At 36.2% G+C, this 15,416-nt stretch overlaps 2 protein-coding genes and 1 non-coding gene across 4 annotated transcripts; all 3 read right to left on the bottom strand.

The window, feature by feature from the left end:
• Positions 1-238: 238 nt before the first annotated feature.
• Positions 239-9,219, bottom strand: LOC6580812 (proton-coupled amino acid transporter-like protein CG1139). Of its 2 annotated transcripts, none has more exons than XM_015164429.3 (7): positions 9,199-9,219; positions 4,462-4,604; positions 4,167-4,395; positions 2,288-2,409; positions 1,309-1,789; positions 1,117-1,244; positions 239-1,057 (listed from the first exon to the last, which is right to left on the bottom strand). In XM_015164429.3, exons 2-7 carry the CDS (start codon positions 4,602-4,604, stop codon positions 712-714), a joined length of 1,449 nt encoding a protein of 482 aa, XP_015019915.1. In that variant the 5' UTR covers positions 9,199-9,219; the 3' UTR covers positions 239-711. The 2 variants fall into 2 exon arrangements, with proteins under 2 accessions (XP_015019915.1, XP_002006614.1); XM_002006578.4 differs by lacking the exon at positions 9,199-9,219 and adding an exon at positions 6,118-6,220.
• Positions 9,220-13,834: 4,615 nt separating this feature from the next.
• Positions 13,835-15,150, bottom strand: LOC6580810 (methylglutaconyl-CoA hydratase, mitochondrial). Its single transcript, XM_002006577.4, has 2 exons — positions 14,730-15,150; positions 13,835-14,564 (listed from the first exon to the last, which is right to left on the bottom strand). The coding sequence occupies exons 1-2, from the start codon at positions 15,055-15,057 to the stop codon at positions 13,987-13,989; spliced, it is 906 nt and encodes a 301-aa protein (XP_002006613.1). The 5' UTR covers positions 15,058-15,150; the 3' UTR covers positions 13,835-13,986.
• Trnaa-ugc lies at positions 14,636-14,707 on the bottom strand. The gene has a single exon. It is a non-coding gene; the product is annotated as a tRNA-Ala (tRNA).
• Positions 15,151-15,416: the final 266 nt, after the last annotated feature.

The following is a 15,416-nucleotide window of genomic DNA, read 5'->3' as shown; positions in this document are numbered from 1 at the left end:
TTTCCACACGAAGGTTTCCATTGATTTATACGATTCCCTAGTGTTATTCAGTGCTTCAAAACTTCAATATAACGAAATCCTTATCGAAACAAAATAAATTGTTTTTGCTCTGTAATTTAGTGAATATAACTATACCCTTGACTCTAAATGTTGTTAAGCAGAACCTATTTAGATTCTCGAGAATAGAAATAAATTGGTCTGCCCGTTAAGAACCACACCCACAAACATCCACATAAAATTTATACATTTCAACAATTTCATTTTATTTAACGCGTATAAAAGAAGACTTTTAAACTTATTGAATACGATTATAAATTCTATGGATTGGGCATTACTTAAGATACAAATATACATACACATGTAGGTATATCTGTTTATATGTGTATAAGGATGCATAACAGTTAGATACAGGTACTTACTAGGCACACATAAGACAAACATATATGTGCGAAATCTGTGTTAGGGCTTAACAATTAATATCAACTTTACAATGCAGTCCAGCAGTCCGGCAGCTGCTTAGCCATGTTCAACATGGCCATTGGGGGTTGGGTCTACGTGTCTCTTGTTGTGTGTGTGTGTGTGTCTGTGTGTGTGTGTGTGTGTGTGTGTGTGTGTGTGTGTGACTGCTGCTCTTAGTCATATACACTCGCCCGTCACTGGATGCACCTGCATCTCTTTAATACTACTCAGGTGCTGTGACAGCACATGCCACTACTCCTGCTTGGGATTGATTATCTCATCGATGGAGGCTGCTGCGCCGGCGACAAGCGCCAGGATCGAGAAAACTCCCAACAATATGTTCTTGATAAGCTTCCATTTGCACCAGCCCAGACGATCGGGCCACAGGTACACGGTCTCCACGAAGCTGGGCACAAAGATGCCCAGCAGCGAAAAGAAGACGGCGCCCACGAGACTGATGAATGGCTCCAGATTGGGAATGCCTGCTGCAATGCCTCCGCTGACCAGGATGATGCCAGTGCGCAGCAGAATTTGCGTTATGTTGTGCTTCTCCGGTCGGAACTTGTGCTGGATCTTGCGCCAGAGAACTTCATTGGGCCTGCAATAGGAGGGAGAGTAAGGAAAAGGATGTCTGGAGTGGAGAAATGCTTTACTTACACGTAGAACTGCAGGCCATAGGTGAAGAGTATAGCCACGGCCATGAGCAGCTTGGCCGTGTCACCCAGCCAGCTGCCATCGGGCAGATTCAGCGTGATGCTGCCTCGCACTTCGTCTCCAAATCTGACCTGTAAAGTGAGCAAAGAAGCATGAGTAAAACGCTTGCAACTCGATGAGCTGACCTCCACTCACATAGCCGAAGAAGCCAATGATGGCGTAGAGCACCACGACCGTAATCATGGCCGTGTTGAGCACGCCGGGACAGCCAAGGAACTGCTGTGGCTTTCTCATCGAGTTCTCCACGGGCATCACGACGCCGATGCCTTCCATGGCAAAGATGACAGTGGCAAAGAAGAGGGGAATATGGGCAGCTGGCGCAATCAGCGGCTTATCACTCAAGTCGAGCTCCTGGTCGAACATGTAGTACAGTGTAATGACAAAGGTGACAACAATGAACACGTTCGCCATCAGGGAGAAGGGCACCAGCCACTTCAGGTTTCGGATCTGGCCAATCAGCAGGCAGGGTATCACCGTCATGGCTATGTAGATGCGCACGTCCCAGTTGAGGCCCACATCATAGTTGATGACGTCATGAAACGAGGTCGCTATGAAGACCATGTAGACACAGGCGGCGGCATAATAGGTAGCCATCAGGCCAATATCCACAAATTGCCTGCAAAGATCATTTATCAGTTATCTTTAACGGAAATACTTATCCCAAGTCCCAGTTATTTATCAATACAAAAAAAAAAAAAAAACACTCATTAATTATACGAATTATCAGGAATCGATAAAAGTTTGCGGGGAATATTTTTGATTCAAAATGTGGTCACGATGCGTGAAAGTAATTGATGGAAGTGTTGTTGAACTCTACAGATTATATATCAATTATATAGAATATATGCAAAATTCCCCAATTTCCATTTCAATAAGAAAATTATAATAATTATTTATGTATATACCTAAATTTCCTACAGATATTGTTAAGAGTATTTCAACTGATTTTCAGTTATCTTATCTATATACTTATAATAGGATTTTGATGCGAATATAAGCTTAACGAAGTAAAGCATTATTTGCCAAAATTTACTAATTAATTTATCAATTAATATTTAATTAAACTGATAAAAAATAGGAAAGAAAAATAATGATGTCCAATATCGACACTTACTTGGCGAAATTGGAATAGGGTCTTAGAGCTTTAGGTCCATATTCGAACACCTTTTCAGCAGTCTCTGCAAAGCCCAGAGCTGGAACCTTGGCATCGCGACAAATCTTGTGAGAAGTTGCTACCTAGAAAGGTTGAGATAAAATAGATAAAGATAAATTATGAAAATCGAATACGCATCGAATTGCTCCATAATTAGTTGGGAAATTAAATTAAAATTGAATAAAATAATAATTATTATTAAATAAATAATATTGCCTATGAAATATTATTTATATAAATTTGTAGACATAAAATATTTGTTTACATGTTTAGTATTTATGAGCTATTCAGTATTTCAACAAAAATTCCTAATTATATTTACTTATAATATTACATCGAACAATTTCTAATTTTTTTCAAAGTTCTTCAATTTTATACCTAAGCTAGGGCTGTAAATTACTCTTTTGTTGACCCTATTTTCATAGTGTTAACTAATGACGACTCCATAAACAAGCCATCAGTTTGTATTAGCCATGGTAACCGATTATCGCCGGCTGATAGCACTTGTTGGGCAATCGACAACTGTCTGGCATTGTCCAGCAACTACATACGTAATACTCAAGCCTACACTAGGAAGGTATACGCTCAGCACTAGATAAGACCTGTATGTTTATTTAGAACCCACGCGTTACTTGCGTTTTTTTCGTTAATTCTAATTAAATCTCAAGCCATAAATCTGCAACTCGAGTGGCTCAAGATATGTGGAAGTGTGAATTGCCTGGAGATTTGTGAGTTGATTGTCGGAAAGTCCAACTAGAAGAAATTATTTATAGCGTGCTTCATTATTGGGCGTGTGTCATTTATAGCACTTGTAATTTCTAGGAATTGGAGCACATATATTATAGGCACTGATCTGCTATAGTAACTGATCATTATAAACGTCAGGCTGTCTGCCGCTGATAGTGAAGGCGACTCGCACGCGTTTTTATCGAGGTCTTTGCCAATTGTTTGCACATGCGCTCGGGCTTGAACGGCCCTTGAACTAGTTGCTCTTTCCGCAAAGCAAAGTGCAAGAAAATCCCCGGCATTTAGCAAATGCGTCAATTGCGAAAATAGGTGCTAAAAAGCTTTCAGCCGGATACGCAAATTTCTTTATCGATTGCCTGATTGGAAGGCGTTGGCAAGCCAGTTTGCTTATCATCTAGCATGGGCTTTACTTTATATACCATTTAATAACATTAAATTTGACTTAACAAGAAAGTTGAATTGAGTTGCATTGACTTGGAGCTGATTATTTATTAATTCCTGAATAAATATTATTGGTAAACTACTTTCCCACGAGCTCGTCCTATTTTCTTTTATTTGATCAGGTACTTCAGGTAAGCCGATTGGTAGATTATTTAATTTAATAATATTTCTTTCCGTCAGCTTTTTTTTTACATTTTTTGATCAATTTTTTGTTTGTAAGATTTTACTGATTAATTTGGGGATTAATTTATTTCTACTATTACTATATATATTATTACTACTTTTCTACCAGAATTAACTTTTTATCTAAAATTTTGTATACATTTTATTTTTTTAATAATTCAATAGATGCCTTTTTAATCTTGATATTTCCTACTATACAGAAAAATATCCTTTATCTAAGTTAGGTTCATATTAGTATTTATGAAAAATCTATTCTACTATTTATCCTACCCTTAATATCGATCGAGTTTCTTCAAGTTTTGCATTTTAAAATTGTTCACTTTTTATTGTTTTTAAGGGCGTTTCATAAACATTTTGAAAACAGAGAAGTTAATTTAGATCTTCTTTAACTGCTACATATTTTATTTAACTTTAATTTCAATTCACTTTCAGAATTAATTTCTGTTTGCATTCGAGAGCATTTACTTACCAGAATATGCACACAGTGCGTGCAGAGAAAGCCGACGACGAGAGTCATGATGCCGCCAAAGAGCAAACCGGAATTGTGAAAAGCCATGGGCATGGCCAGGATGCCAGTACCCAGGGAACTCTTGAGGAGATGGGCCAACGCGCCGCCAGAGCTGGCGCCATTTGGATCGCGATGATCGAACGGATGGTAGTCGCCCTCCTCCAGTTGATCCTTTTCCGTCAAGTTGGCTCTGTAATGAGCGAGAGATTCCGAGTATGAGAGGATGCAAATCCACCAAAAAGAGGCTACCACTTACTTGGAGTTGAAGTCCTTCAGACTGTCGACTGTGCTGCTGTAGGCGGGCGGCAAGGCTTCTTGCTTTGAGCTCGCATTCGAAGGCCGCGCCGAATTCGGTTCAGCGGCGGCCGTATCCGGCGTAAATGCCTTATTGTCCGTCATCTGTGGACGATCAAAATGTTTGCTTTTAGGTTCAATGTCGGTTTGGTTCAGTGTAGGGTAGGGCTAATCCACTTGAGAGACTTCCTAGGCGCATGCCGATCGATATCTTATCGTTGACAATTTCAAGTACTTTATATCGCAACACAGGTCGGACATCTATAAAACTATGCGAATCGCAAATACGATCGTTATCTGAATTTCTCGGACCGTCCAAATATAGACGGCAGTGAACTGAATTCATAAATTTTATTCAGTGTTTTCCGTCAGGGCTATAATTCCGGGCTCATAATTCCGATATAGAGCCCATAAAAGCCCATTCCAAATTCCCCTCAAAACTCTCGGCCATAATGCATAATGATAACTTTCATGGTCACCTGACCAAACACGCATACTCCCCTTTTCTCTCTTTCTCTCTCTCTATCTCTATCATTCTCCCACTCCTTTTACAAGTGTTTATACTCGCAAAATAGTCAAATTAGATTAGGTTCTAATCACTTGTTAATGTTATTTATGGCTTTTCTCAAGAGCTGGATGAGTGTGCTCGTTGCCAACTGGCTTTGGTGCTAGTCACACTCTTAGCATATACTTTTATTGGTCGATTAGATTAAAGGAGCCCGTGGTATAGGACTCCTTTGAAAAAATTGTAATATTAATTGAGCATTCCGTTTAATAAATTATTATTCACTAATAGGGAGCCATTTTATAAAAATAAACTGGAAAAGGATAGACTTGAGTATTTATGTATGTATAGTATGCATTCTATATATATAAACATATATTCTTTATGGATTTAAATCATGTGCACAGAAAAATTAAAAATTTGTATATATAAGCAATTATTTTTTCATAAGTCCAACTATATTAATTTTATTTAAAAAAAAATTATTTTAATTTTCATAAAATAAAATTAGGATCAACAAAAATCCGAAGAGTAACAAGCTGCAGGCTGCATAACTAAATTTGGTTTGTTTTAAGAGTTATAATTCTCTTGTTAAAGCCGTGAAGAAGGCATTTAAAAGGATTGATAGGAGAGGAAACGAATCGGAATTGCAATATACCTGATGTCACTGATCACTAGTTCAGATCTTGTTTATATTTAACAGATGTCAGTTTTTATTTAGATATAGATTGAATAAAATATGAAGTATAAATTTCATATTATTATAAAATTCCTTTAGATTTTAAATAAATTTTCTAGATAAAACATTACTTCAATTTATTTGAAAACTGATAAAATCCGAAATTAATATGACAGTTACTGCTTCGATTTATTTGAATAATTAAATGAAAAACTGTTTGTTAAAGATTCAAAACAATTACCGCAGAAAAGTTGTTTCTAAACAACAAACCGTATAATCGTTTTCATTCATATTTTCAAATGAATAATTCATTCATAATATGGAAATTTTTGAGATAAGTTTTCACGAGCCTAATTGCCCTCATTCAACTCAATGGAGTCCCTCCATTTCCTGTTTGTCAAGAGGCAGTTAAAAGGTTAATTGATTAAACTTACGTTTCTTTTCCTTAACAATAATTATTCTTATTCTCTATATGGAATCGAATCGAGAACTAGCTAGGGCTTAGAACCGAACGCGCCCTCGGCCCAAATGCAACTGAATGCTCGGGCCGGCTACAACGTTGAAAATGGCTGCCAAGGAAGGTGTCCGAAAGATAACACCTCGATATGGCTGAACCGGCGAGCAGCGGCAGTTGATACAGTAACACGGCGAAATGCTCGTCATAAATACTCAAAGCTACTTTTAAAATCAATTATAAAGCTGTACCCAATAACCGATAAGGCTGATAAGCAATTGTTATTGCTGTTAACGTCGCCTGCCTAGATTTAAAGCAGTCCAAAGAGGACTCTGCTATACTCGTATGCTATCTATCTGAGACTTTGCAACTTTGCAATTTGTATGCTAGTTGCGGCTTACCTGGAAAAAGCGAAAGTTAATTTTGTAATAACATAATTGACATTAAATGTTGTGGACGTATCAAGAAAAAGATACGCTTAAGAAATTGTACGAGCATTATTTATCAAAAACATTATTGATAAGATTAGTCAAGCAATTAGGAACAATATATATAATGCATTATAGAATTTATATATATATATATATATCTGTATCTTTATCTGCGACATTGACATGTTTTACAGTTACGACAGATGCAATAGCCCATATAGTTAGTGAGTTTAGTTATATCTACATAGTTATGAAAGGGTTCATGGGAAATTGATTGAATAAAAGTTTACGAGCTTCGATTAGAAATGTTGAGCCCGTATTTTATATGAGCACTGGCCGATTGTAATTATTATTATTTATATTGCTGGCACTAGAACTGCTTTGGTTTTTTACTATGTCACGCGGACGATCGATAGGATCGTGAATCATAGCGGACATTTGATTAGCTCTCGATGTCATATCACTGTCCGCGAATTTAGACGAATTATTTATGTTTATTGGCGCCCGATTGCCGTTGGCATTATAATCGACGCTCGACTGCCACCTCCCAGCCATGATTTAATTAATAATCATAATAATTGAGCAACAACTGCGTCACTCAATTGTTTATGATTATGCTAAACTGGCAATGACATCAGCTGTCGGCGTAGAGTTTAATATCTGTCCTAATCTCAAAAGTTTATTAGTTCATAATTTCTGTTACTATATTTCAGAAATTAACTTTTTAATAAATATTTGAGAAAAAAAATATATTTAATATTATAGCAGAAATGTATACCATTTAATTTAACTTAAATCATATTATTTTTATTTTCATTTATATTGTTTTAATATTTTTTTTTCATTTCATGAAATTATAATTGTGTAAGGAAGTAATTCCAATTTAGGTCAAATATGATTTTAAATTTCTTAATATGGAATCAGACTTATTTTGATTGCATTTCAAATAACATTAAAATTTCTTTAAATTACTCAGGTAACCCAAATACATGCAACTTAATAGCCAAAAATTGGAATAATTAAGAATGTGGTTTTGCAACTTAAAAGTGCAAAAAACTTTTTTTTTTTTTTTTTATGGCAAATAATAATATAAAATATTTAATGTAATGTAAGAATTTAAATCGTTTCATTTCGATAAGCTCGATTCTTCAACTTGAGATTGAAGCACTCCAAGCCCTTAGGAACTGAATACATTATACCACAATGTCTAAAAAATTAATTTGGCTTGCATTCCCATAATTTCTTTTTTCTTTTCTGTACATAATATTTAAACAATTATTTATGTATATAAAATCAACGTATGAATCAGTTTTTTATACATGTTGGTTATAGTATTGCATATCTTATTTTGTTTTCTTATTTGTACTTTTTTTTTTTAAGTTTGATTCACGTGCTGCGAGAGCTGTTGTCCGACAAGCAGAATTATCAATAACGCAATTCATCAATTCGCAATTGAGGGTTAATGCTTTTTCAATGGAGCTGCTCAGTGTCAAAAATCAAATTCGCGTCTAGGTAAGTGAGTTCGCTTTCGATATGCAAAAACGAAAAATAATGAAAAATTAAACATGCGTCGCATAATTAATGAGGTCGCTGGCGAATTCTTCATGCTGAACTTGTATATTGCAATCGCGTGCGCAAATTACAAAGCCTTGCCCAGATATTATGTAAGTTCGCTGAGAACGGCTCATAAATTAGCTCGAGCTTATGGAAGCCTATTTAAATCCTAAACGGCTGGCAGAAAAAAAAAGTAAAATAGTAGATGATCAGCTGTTAGAAATCTAAGCAAACCATAGAATATAAATTAATCTAATGAATACGATCAATTTGTAAGAGCAACGTAAAGAAAAAATATTTATATAAATACAATATATATATGTATGAATATATATAATACAAATGCCAAAGTTTTTCAGTTCACTAAATTCAACTTTTAAAGCTTTGTTAACTTAAGATTTATTGCAAATCAGTTGTAAACAATTATAAATATAATGATCTTTCTGTAGCACATCGGTTATATGTATGTGTGACCAATTGATTCTATGTAATATATTTTTACTCGATTTGTTATAGTTAAATGTTTCATTAGTTAAGTCAAATCTTGATTGCTAAAAAAGAAGCCGCAAAAATTTTGTGGATAAAGCTTATGTCCGTAAATTTCACCTTATTGCTTGAGAGCTAGTTCAACATAGTTAAGATTTTATTTATAGCTCATAAATGTCAAGGTTAGCTAATATATCATTTCATTTTCAGTCGAGCTCATAACTTAGATGATTTATATATGAATATTCGATAATAACAAAGGAGTACAAGTTATAAAACAGTTTTTGTTTTTGATTTATATAAATTGCTTAGCAGTAGAGAAAAACTAAATAAATAAGAGTTTAAAAATATTTGTATGGAATATTTATATAATGTACAAATTATGTGTTTTATACAGTTTCTCTTATATTTTCTCTCCAAAGAAGAGCAATTTAAAACTCGTTCTCTCGAGCTTTATTATTCAGCAGTTTAATTTTTGTGTATTTCTGAACTAAAATATTTATTAATAATTTGTCTGGTTAAATAGTAAACTTAGTATTCTATTAACATTTACATTTTCATTTCATTTTGTATGTGAATTTAATAGTTACCTTCTCCCAAGCGTTATTAATTGTATTATATATTCGGAAAGATATATTTTTGAGAATCTGTTATTTGTTTATTGTTTTTGGCAATTTGACTGAGTCTAACATTGACACGAATTGTTAAGCTCTTTATATTCCTTTATTTGCTTAGCTTGGCGTTAATCAACGCCCACGCAAATCGCCTGGCCGAAAGTCGCGTGAAAGTCGCGTGTGGTTTGCTTCACTGGAAGTTGAGTCTAATTAAATTTATTTATTTTGTTCTACACAATGCCAATCGTTAAAAAAGGCTATGTAGCATACGCGTAAATAACGGATTCCTTTTAAGTAGTCACTAAATCCGTTTTTAAAGTCGCGCGCGTTTTTGTAACTTCCGAGCTGCGACTGCGTGCGCTTTGTTGTTAACGGGCTGGCGATCAGTTAGTGACTGATATTAAGCCAATGATTGTGCCTGAATTTGTTGCTGCTGCTGCCGGCTACAAAGTACACACAACACAACACAGCGCAACGCACACAGCTACACCTGTTGGATGAACTATTTATGGGTGAGAGGGGGCAGCCAGCAATTAGCGCAGCGGACAATAAACGAAACTGTGACGCCGTCCTCTCTCTCACTCAGTGCGTGTGTGTCTGTGTGAGTGTGTGCATGCTTTCTATACCAATTGGATCGTTTTGGACATTGTATAGCAAGACAAGTTGAGCATTGCGTTGCATCGCTCATACGCAGCGTTTGTCCGCTCGCACAGGGTGGCACATGAATCAAAAAGTTCATCCACGGCCAACAGCAGCTGCAGCTGAAAATGAGCAGCTTTTTCGCTTTTGCCTGCACTTATATTAGACCTGTCAACAAAATCTTGCCACAAATTAAAATGCAAAACTAGTTAAGAAACCAGACCTTTTAAACTGTTCTTGAAGTTTAAGAACTTTTATTTATTTATGACATTTATTTATTCACGAAAACTTGAAAACATATGCGCATATCTAGGTCAGTGTAACATATATACTATGTTCATATTTGTATCAGATGACTTTATAGATAACACATACATACATATCTAAATTGATTGTGACTCATGAAATACTCTGGCTTTATCTACGCTACATCATCATCATCATATATATATCATATTATCATCAGATTATGAATTATGCATTTAATGTTTAACTCTATGTATACCAAATGCTTGTATATGATACGCCATCTATGGTTCATGGCTCTACAAATAAAGATATCAGTTATATCCGATTGCAATTTGTCATTTGACGAATGTGTGACTGCAACCTATAGAAAAAACTCCAAAGCTAATTGGCAAGTTAATTCCTAAACATATTTAAATCCTAGTAATATTTGAATAGTATGGAAAAACGGGAAATTTGTTTAGTTAATTAATGTTCATTTTCATTTCTTTTCTGATCTTAATATTTTGTTATTAATTTTAATAATGTAAATTGATTTATGTAAATAATATAGCTTTAAGTTTTAGTCGAAGTCGAATAACTTCACTCAACTGTCAACTGACACTCTTCAAACAAACTCAAATATTTAACTCAACCAAGACTCGAAGCACCCTGTATATTGCAAGAGACACAGTGTCTGCCAGCAGCAATTAATTTTGCTTGCCGTTTGGCGAGAAGAGATGTGCAGAGAGGCTTGGCGGAGACCTGGCCGAAGTGGAGTGCAATGAACATTGCCAAGCTAAGAATTTGAGAGGCGCCTTAAAGAGCGCTTTGCACGGCCCAGGCGATAGCTAAAAGTACTTCAGCAATAAGGCAATTACTTAGAGGCTGTTGCAGTTGTTGGTGTTTGTTGTTGTTGTTGCTGTTGTCGCCTTGAGGCGTCTCTTTAAGTCCGATCATGGAGTTTAGTGATTAACTTGTTTCAAGTGGATGTTGTTGTTGTTTGTTTGCTGTCGTTTGCTTGTGCTTTTGTGTGTTGCGTTGCTCTTGCACTCGATTTTGTTGTCTGGCCATAAAATTGCTGTCGCTTGTTCCATTCAGTGGGCCAGTGGAAAATTTTTGAATCACAATTTTCACGCGTGACGCATTTTAAAATGTCTCTTTCGACTTCAGTTTGAGTGACTTAATTAAGGCACCAAGATATTGAAAAAGCAAAACTAAAACTTTAAGCATATATTTACATTTAACGGCAAATCTAATTGGCTGAAAGCAATTTGTGATTTTAAAAATAAAATCAAAAACAAGCAAAACTCACTTGACGTAATTGTCACAATTGATTGGCTCTTAATTCGTTGGCCCTGGTGTATCTTTAATTTGTGCTACAAACAGCAATATAGATAAGCTGGCTAGACTGGATATACGCAATACGTGACGTATACGCAACGTTCGAGGTTGAGATTATGTTAAGATAAAGGTGTAGATAAATAATAGGAGTGCTGATGCAGAGCAGAGCTATGCTTTATCAGTGCAACATAAGTCGAAGGTCAAGTGCATCATTAATTGCTAAAAATCTGATATGGATGTTATACAATGATTACTTTGATTATAAATAATGATGATATATGTATATATTCTTCGATTATAATTGATGTCAGGGAATGCACAAATGAGTAGAAAGCAAAACAAATAACCGGTCGAGAGTGCCTTATCAGCAGATACTCTCTACTTAAATTTAAGCAAAACATTGGCCTACCCTAGAGGTATTTGTGAATAGCATCAGGGTTTTTCCAACCAAAATTTTTTTGGGAATTAAAAATTATATTTTTGAGAAAATATTTAAAAGGCCATCTTCAAAGGGATCTCTATAAAGATAATTTTGGAAAATATATATTTGCAGGGACTTTTAAATATATATCTTTAACAAATCTTTGAGAGATAATTATTTTAAAGATAGGCTTAGGATCATAGAGCTATAAGTTAAAAGAACAATCAGGGACCTAAAAGCAGTTATTGTAAAGCGATCTTCTTAAAAAATATAATATAATATATAATTTTAAATCCCATCTATATATGTCAAGCTACCTGTTGAATATTTCGACAGTATTGAGGTAGGACTTTGTATTTTGACAGCATTTTACGATAATACAGGGTATCCATTGTATGCCAGCTTAAGTCATGTTACGTTTGCTGTTGTTCGACTTGACGTGTTCGCAATCTCAATAATTGTTAACACTCAACATGTCTCACTTTAAAAGTACAAAAAATACCTGGAAAACATATTATCATTTGTATTGTGAGCGATTTTTTCCTTTATTTTGTGCAGGGTGTACGCAATGCAAATTGTGAACCCAACATATCACGTGCCAATGCAAATATCTACATATATATTTTGTTCAGGCAAATAATGTACGAAGATCATTTAAAATGCATGAAACTCGTTTTAGCGCGAATTCCGTAGTACGTAATAACTTTTTTTTTCGTTTTTGGATTGAAACAACAAATGATAAAAATAATAAAATAATAATGCTGAATCAAATATACTTCCGCAATTGGTTCCGGATCAAGTAGCCTTCGAGTTGTACGATATCTATATTTTGTTTTGCTTGTATTTTCGAGATCGTATTGCAGCCAGGCCGAGCTCATCATCTAAGCAATTAATTAATTAATTAATTGATTAGTATGCAAAGTGCGCCTGGCATTAGTTCTCTCTAGATTGTCGCATCCGATTTGCCAAATGACCGATACTAACCGAGTCTGACTCTGACTCTGAGTCTGAGTCAGCAGTCCGTGTCAGGTCTGAAATGCTTAAAAACCCAGACGTCGCGCACCCGCACAGCTCTCAGTCAGTTGAGCATGCGGCTACTGACCTTGCATGATGTCAAGCAAGGTGGCGCATGTTAATTGAATGGGCGTTTGATGTCTACACCGAGACAGTGCCTGCCCGCCAGCCTTAAGGGCGTGGCAAGTGGGTCAGCCGCTGTAGGAGACAAGCAGCTGCAATCAGTCAAAAGAAGTCTGCCTCCTTGAGACAGCCAAGCACCCACAATATCTATTTGTTTTAATAAGCAGTTAACGCCTTTCATTGAGTACATTTTGCGTATACAAATTTCAATAAAGCCGAAAACAAAAGCTCTTTGTTGGCGCAACATACTCGCAACGAGTAATAAAATGACAACTGAAATGTTAATGGTTCCATATATCATAAGGTCATCTATATGTACATGCATAATATATGTATATCCAATAGCTGAGGTTCAGGAATGCAGCTGCTTTCTAAACAATGCTTCACTGAATTTCCATTTCTATGGAAATTACAATTTCCGCATAGGGGTGGAGGTGGATAGATTTTTAGTGAGAACAAAATATCATGACATGAGTATTCAAGCTGAGATTTAATTACAGCAATTAGCTATTCAACATGACTAACTGCATAAACTGTTTGGAGCTGCGTCATCTGGGCTAACAATATAGCACAAACCAAACCAAAATAGTAACCATTGTTTGCTAGAGGATTAGATACTTTAGCAATTGAATAGCAGAATCAATTCATATGCGTACAAATATATAGTATGTATATATACTATGTAGAGGAAACTGCTTTATAGAGAACAAGCACACAGACAGTGTTTTGAAACATTTGAAACTAATTCCAAATGTCTAATTTTATCTTTCTATAATTTTATAGTATTACAAACAGAGTAGATGTTCTACTTGATAGATACTCCCCACAATTAAAAACAAAGCGAACTACGCACATCTGCCTGACAGCTTTATAGAAATAAAAACTATTCAATTGAATTCCTTATTCAAATTGAGAATAACAATAAAAAATGTTTAACAAAACTAATAAATGCACCGCTTAAGGCCGAAAATTAAACTCAATTTCTTTCGACGTTTCGTCTATTCGCCTTTATACACAGGCTTGCGCTTCTCGGCGAATGCCGCCAGTCCCTCCAGACGGTCCTTGGTGGGTATGACTTGAGCATAACAAACCTCCTCGATGGAGTAGCCCGTGCTGAGGTCCACCTGCATGCCCTTGTCTATGGCTAGCTTGGCCATGCGCACGCCCACCGGCCCATTGGGCAATATTTCTTCCGCCAACTTCACCGCCTGTTGATAGGCTGCATCTTTGGTGTCGTTTTGCTGCACCACATGATTGACCAAACCCAGTTGTTTGGCTTCGGCACCATCCAGCACGCGAGCCGTGAATATCAGTTCCTTGGCTAGTGCGGGTGAGAGTATACGAGGCAAACGCTGGGTGCCACCAGCGCCGGGTATTATCGCCAGGCGTGTCTCTACCAAGCCCATCTTGGCATTCGAGGCAGCTGTGCGTATATCGCAGGCCAGAGCCATTTCTAAGCCACCTCCTAACGCGGCGCCATCGAGGGCTGCAATCACGGGCATGGGTAGCTGCTCAATGCTAATAAGCAGGCTACGTAACTGAGTCACAAATTCTTTAGTCTCCTCCGCAGTCATGCCTAAAATAGAAAATAAATAAATTAACAAAATATTTATGAAAAATAATAATAAAAAAATATATTAGGACGATTGGAGATGCCGGGGATTGAACCCGGGGCCTTTCACATGCAAAGCGAACGCTCTACCACTGAGCTACATCCCCTTACGAAAACCGCGTCCCCTACCTTTACGCTCTTTCAAATCGGCGCCGGCACAAAATATGCCAGGTGTCAGACTGCGCAACACAACAACACGTGAACCGTTATCCCGCTTAATATCCTGCAGTATATCAGTGAAAGTGTTGACCATTCCGCGACTAAAGGCGTTTTTCGCAGCTGGTCTGTTCAGACCCAGCACTGTTATGCCCTGCTGTTTGCCTTGCAGACGTTCCACTAGAACTTCGGTGCCATCTCCTAACTCCGCATCAATGGAGTAGCAACATCTGCTTGCAGTTTTTAGAGGCAGTGCTCTACGCGTAATTAGCTTTGCAGCATGTTGCAATAACAGCGACATTATTTAATATAAAAAAAAAACAAAACAATCAATTGTAGCAAAAAAATTACAAATGGTTATAAAACCGGCAGCGGTAGTGAAGAACGCTGATGAAGAAGAAGCGAAAACATAAATAAAAGAAAAACTGTGAGCGGAGTGTAAATACCCTTTCAGTTGTTTCACTTAAAAAAATATAAATATATAAGTTGTATCCATTTTCGAAAATTAAGCAGCAACAATTTGAAATGTATAATTTTAATAATAAATAATTTAAATAAAATCTATATTTTAAATGAGACATTTTAACTGTTATTAAAACATATATACACATATGGCGATACATTGCTGAACTGAATCAATCTAGACAGCAAGATTAGGGT

Source organism: Drosophila mojavensis, unplaced genomic scaffold (genome assembly GCF_018153725.1).
Source record: "Drosophila mojavensis isolate 15081-1352.22 unplaced genomic scaffold, ASM1815372v1 contig_81, whole genome shotgun sequence".
Taxonomy (NCBI): domain Eukaryota; kingdom Metazoa; phylum Arthropoda; class Insecta; order Diptera; family Drosophilidae; genus Drosophila; species Drosophila mojavensis.
This window is presented reverse-complemented; position numbering and strand designations above follow the sequence as displayed.

What these genes read in the sequence shown, in the direction of transcription:
- LOC6580812 (XM_015164429.3), bottom strand. Translation starts at nt 4,604, where the DNA reads ATGACGGACAATAAGGCATTTACGCCGGATACGGCCGCCGCTGAACCG. An exon ending in CTGAAGGACTTCAACTCCAA is followed by an intron (nt 4,396 to 4,461) that starts GTAAGTGGTAGC and finishes CGCTCATTACAG; the next exon opens with AGCCAACTTGACGGAAAAGG. An exon ending in TATGGCCTGCAGTTCTACGT is followed by an intron (nt 1,058 to 1,116) that starts GTAAGTAAAGCA and finishes CTCCTATTGCAG; the next exon opens with GCCCAATGAAGTTCTCTGGC.
- LOC6580810 (XM_002006577.4), bottom strand. Translation starts at nt 15,057, where the DNA reads ATGTCGCTGTTATTGCAACATGCTGCAAAGCTAATTACGCGTAGAGCA. An exon ending in CGATTTGAAAGAGCGTAAAG is followed by an intron (nt 14,565 to 14,729) that starts GTAGGGGACGCG and finishes TTTCTATTTTAG; the next exon opens with GCATGACTGCGGAGGAGACT.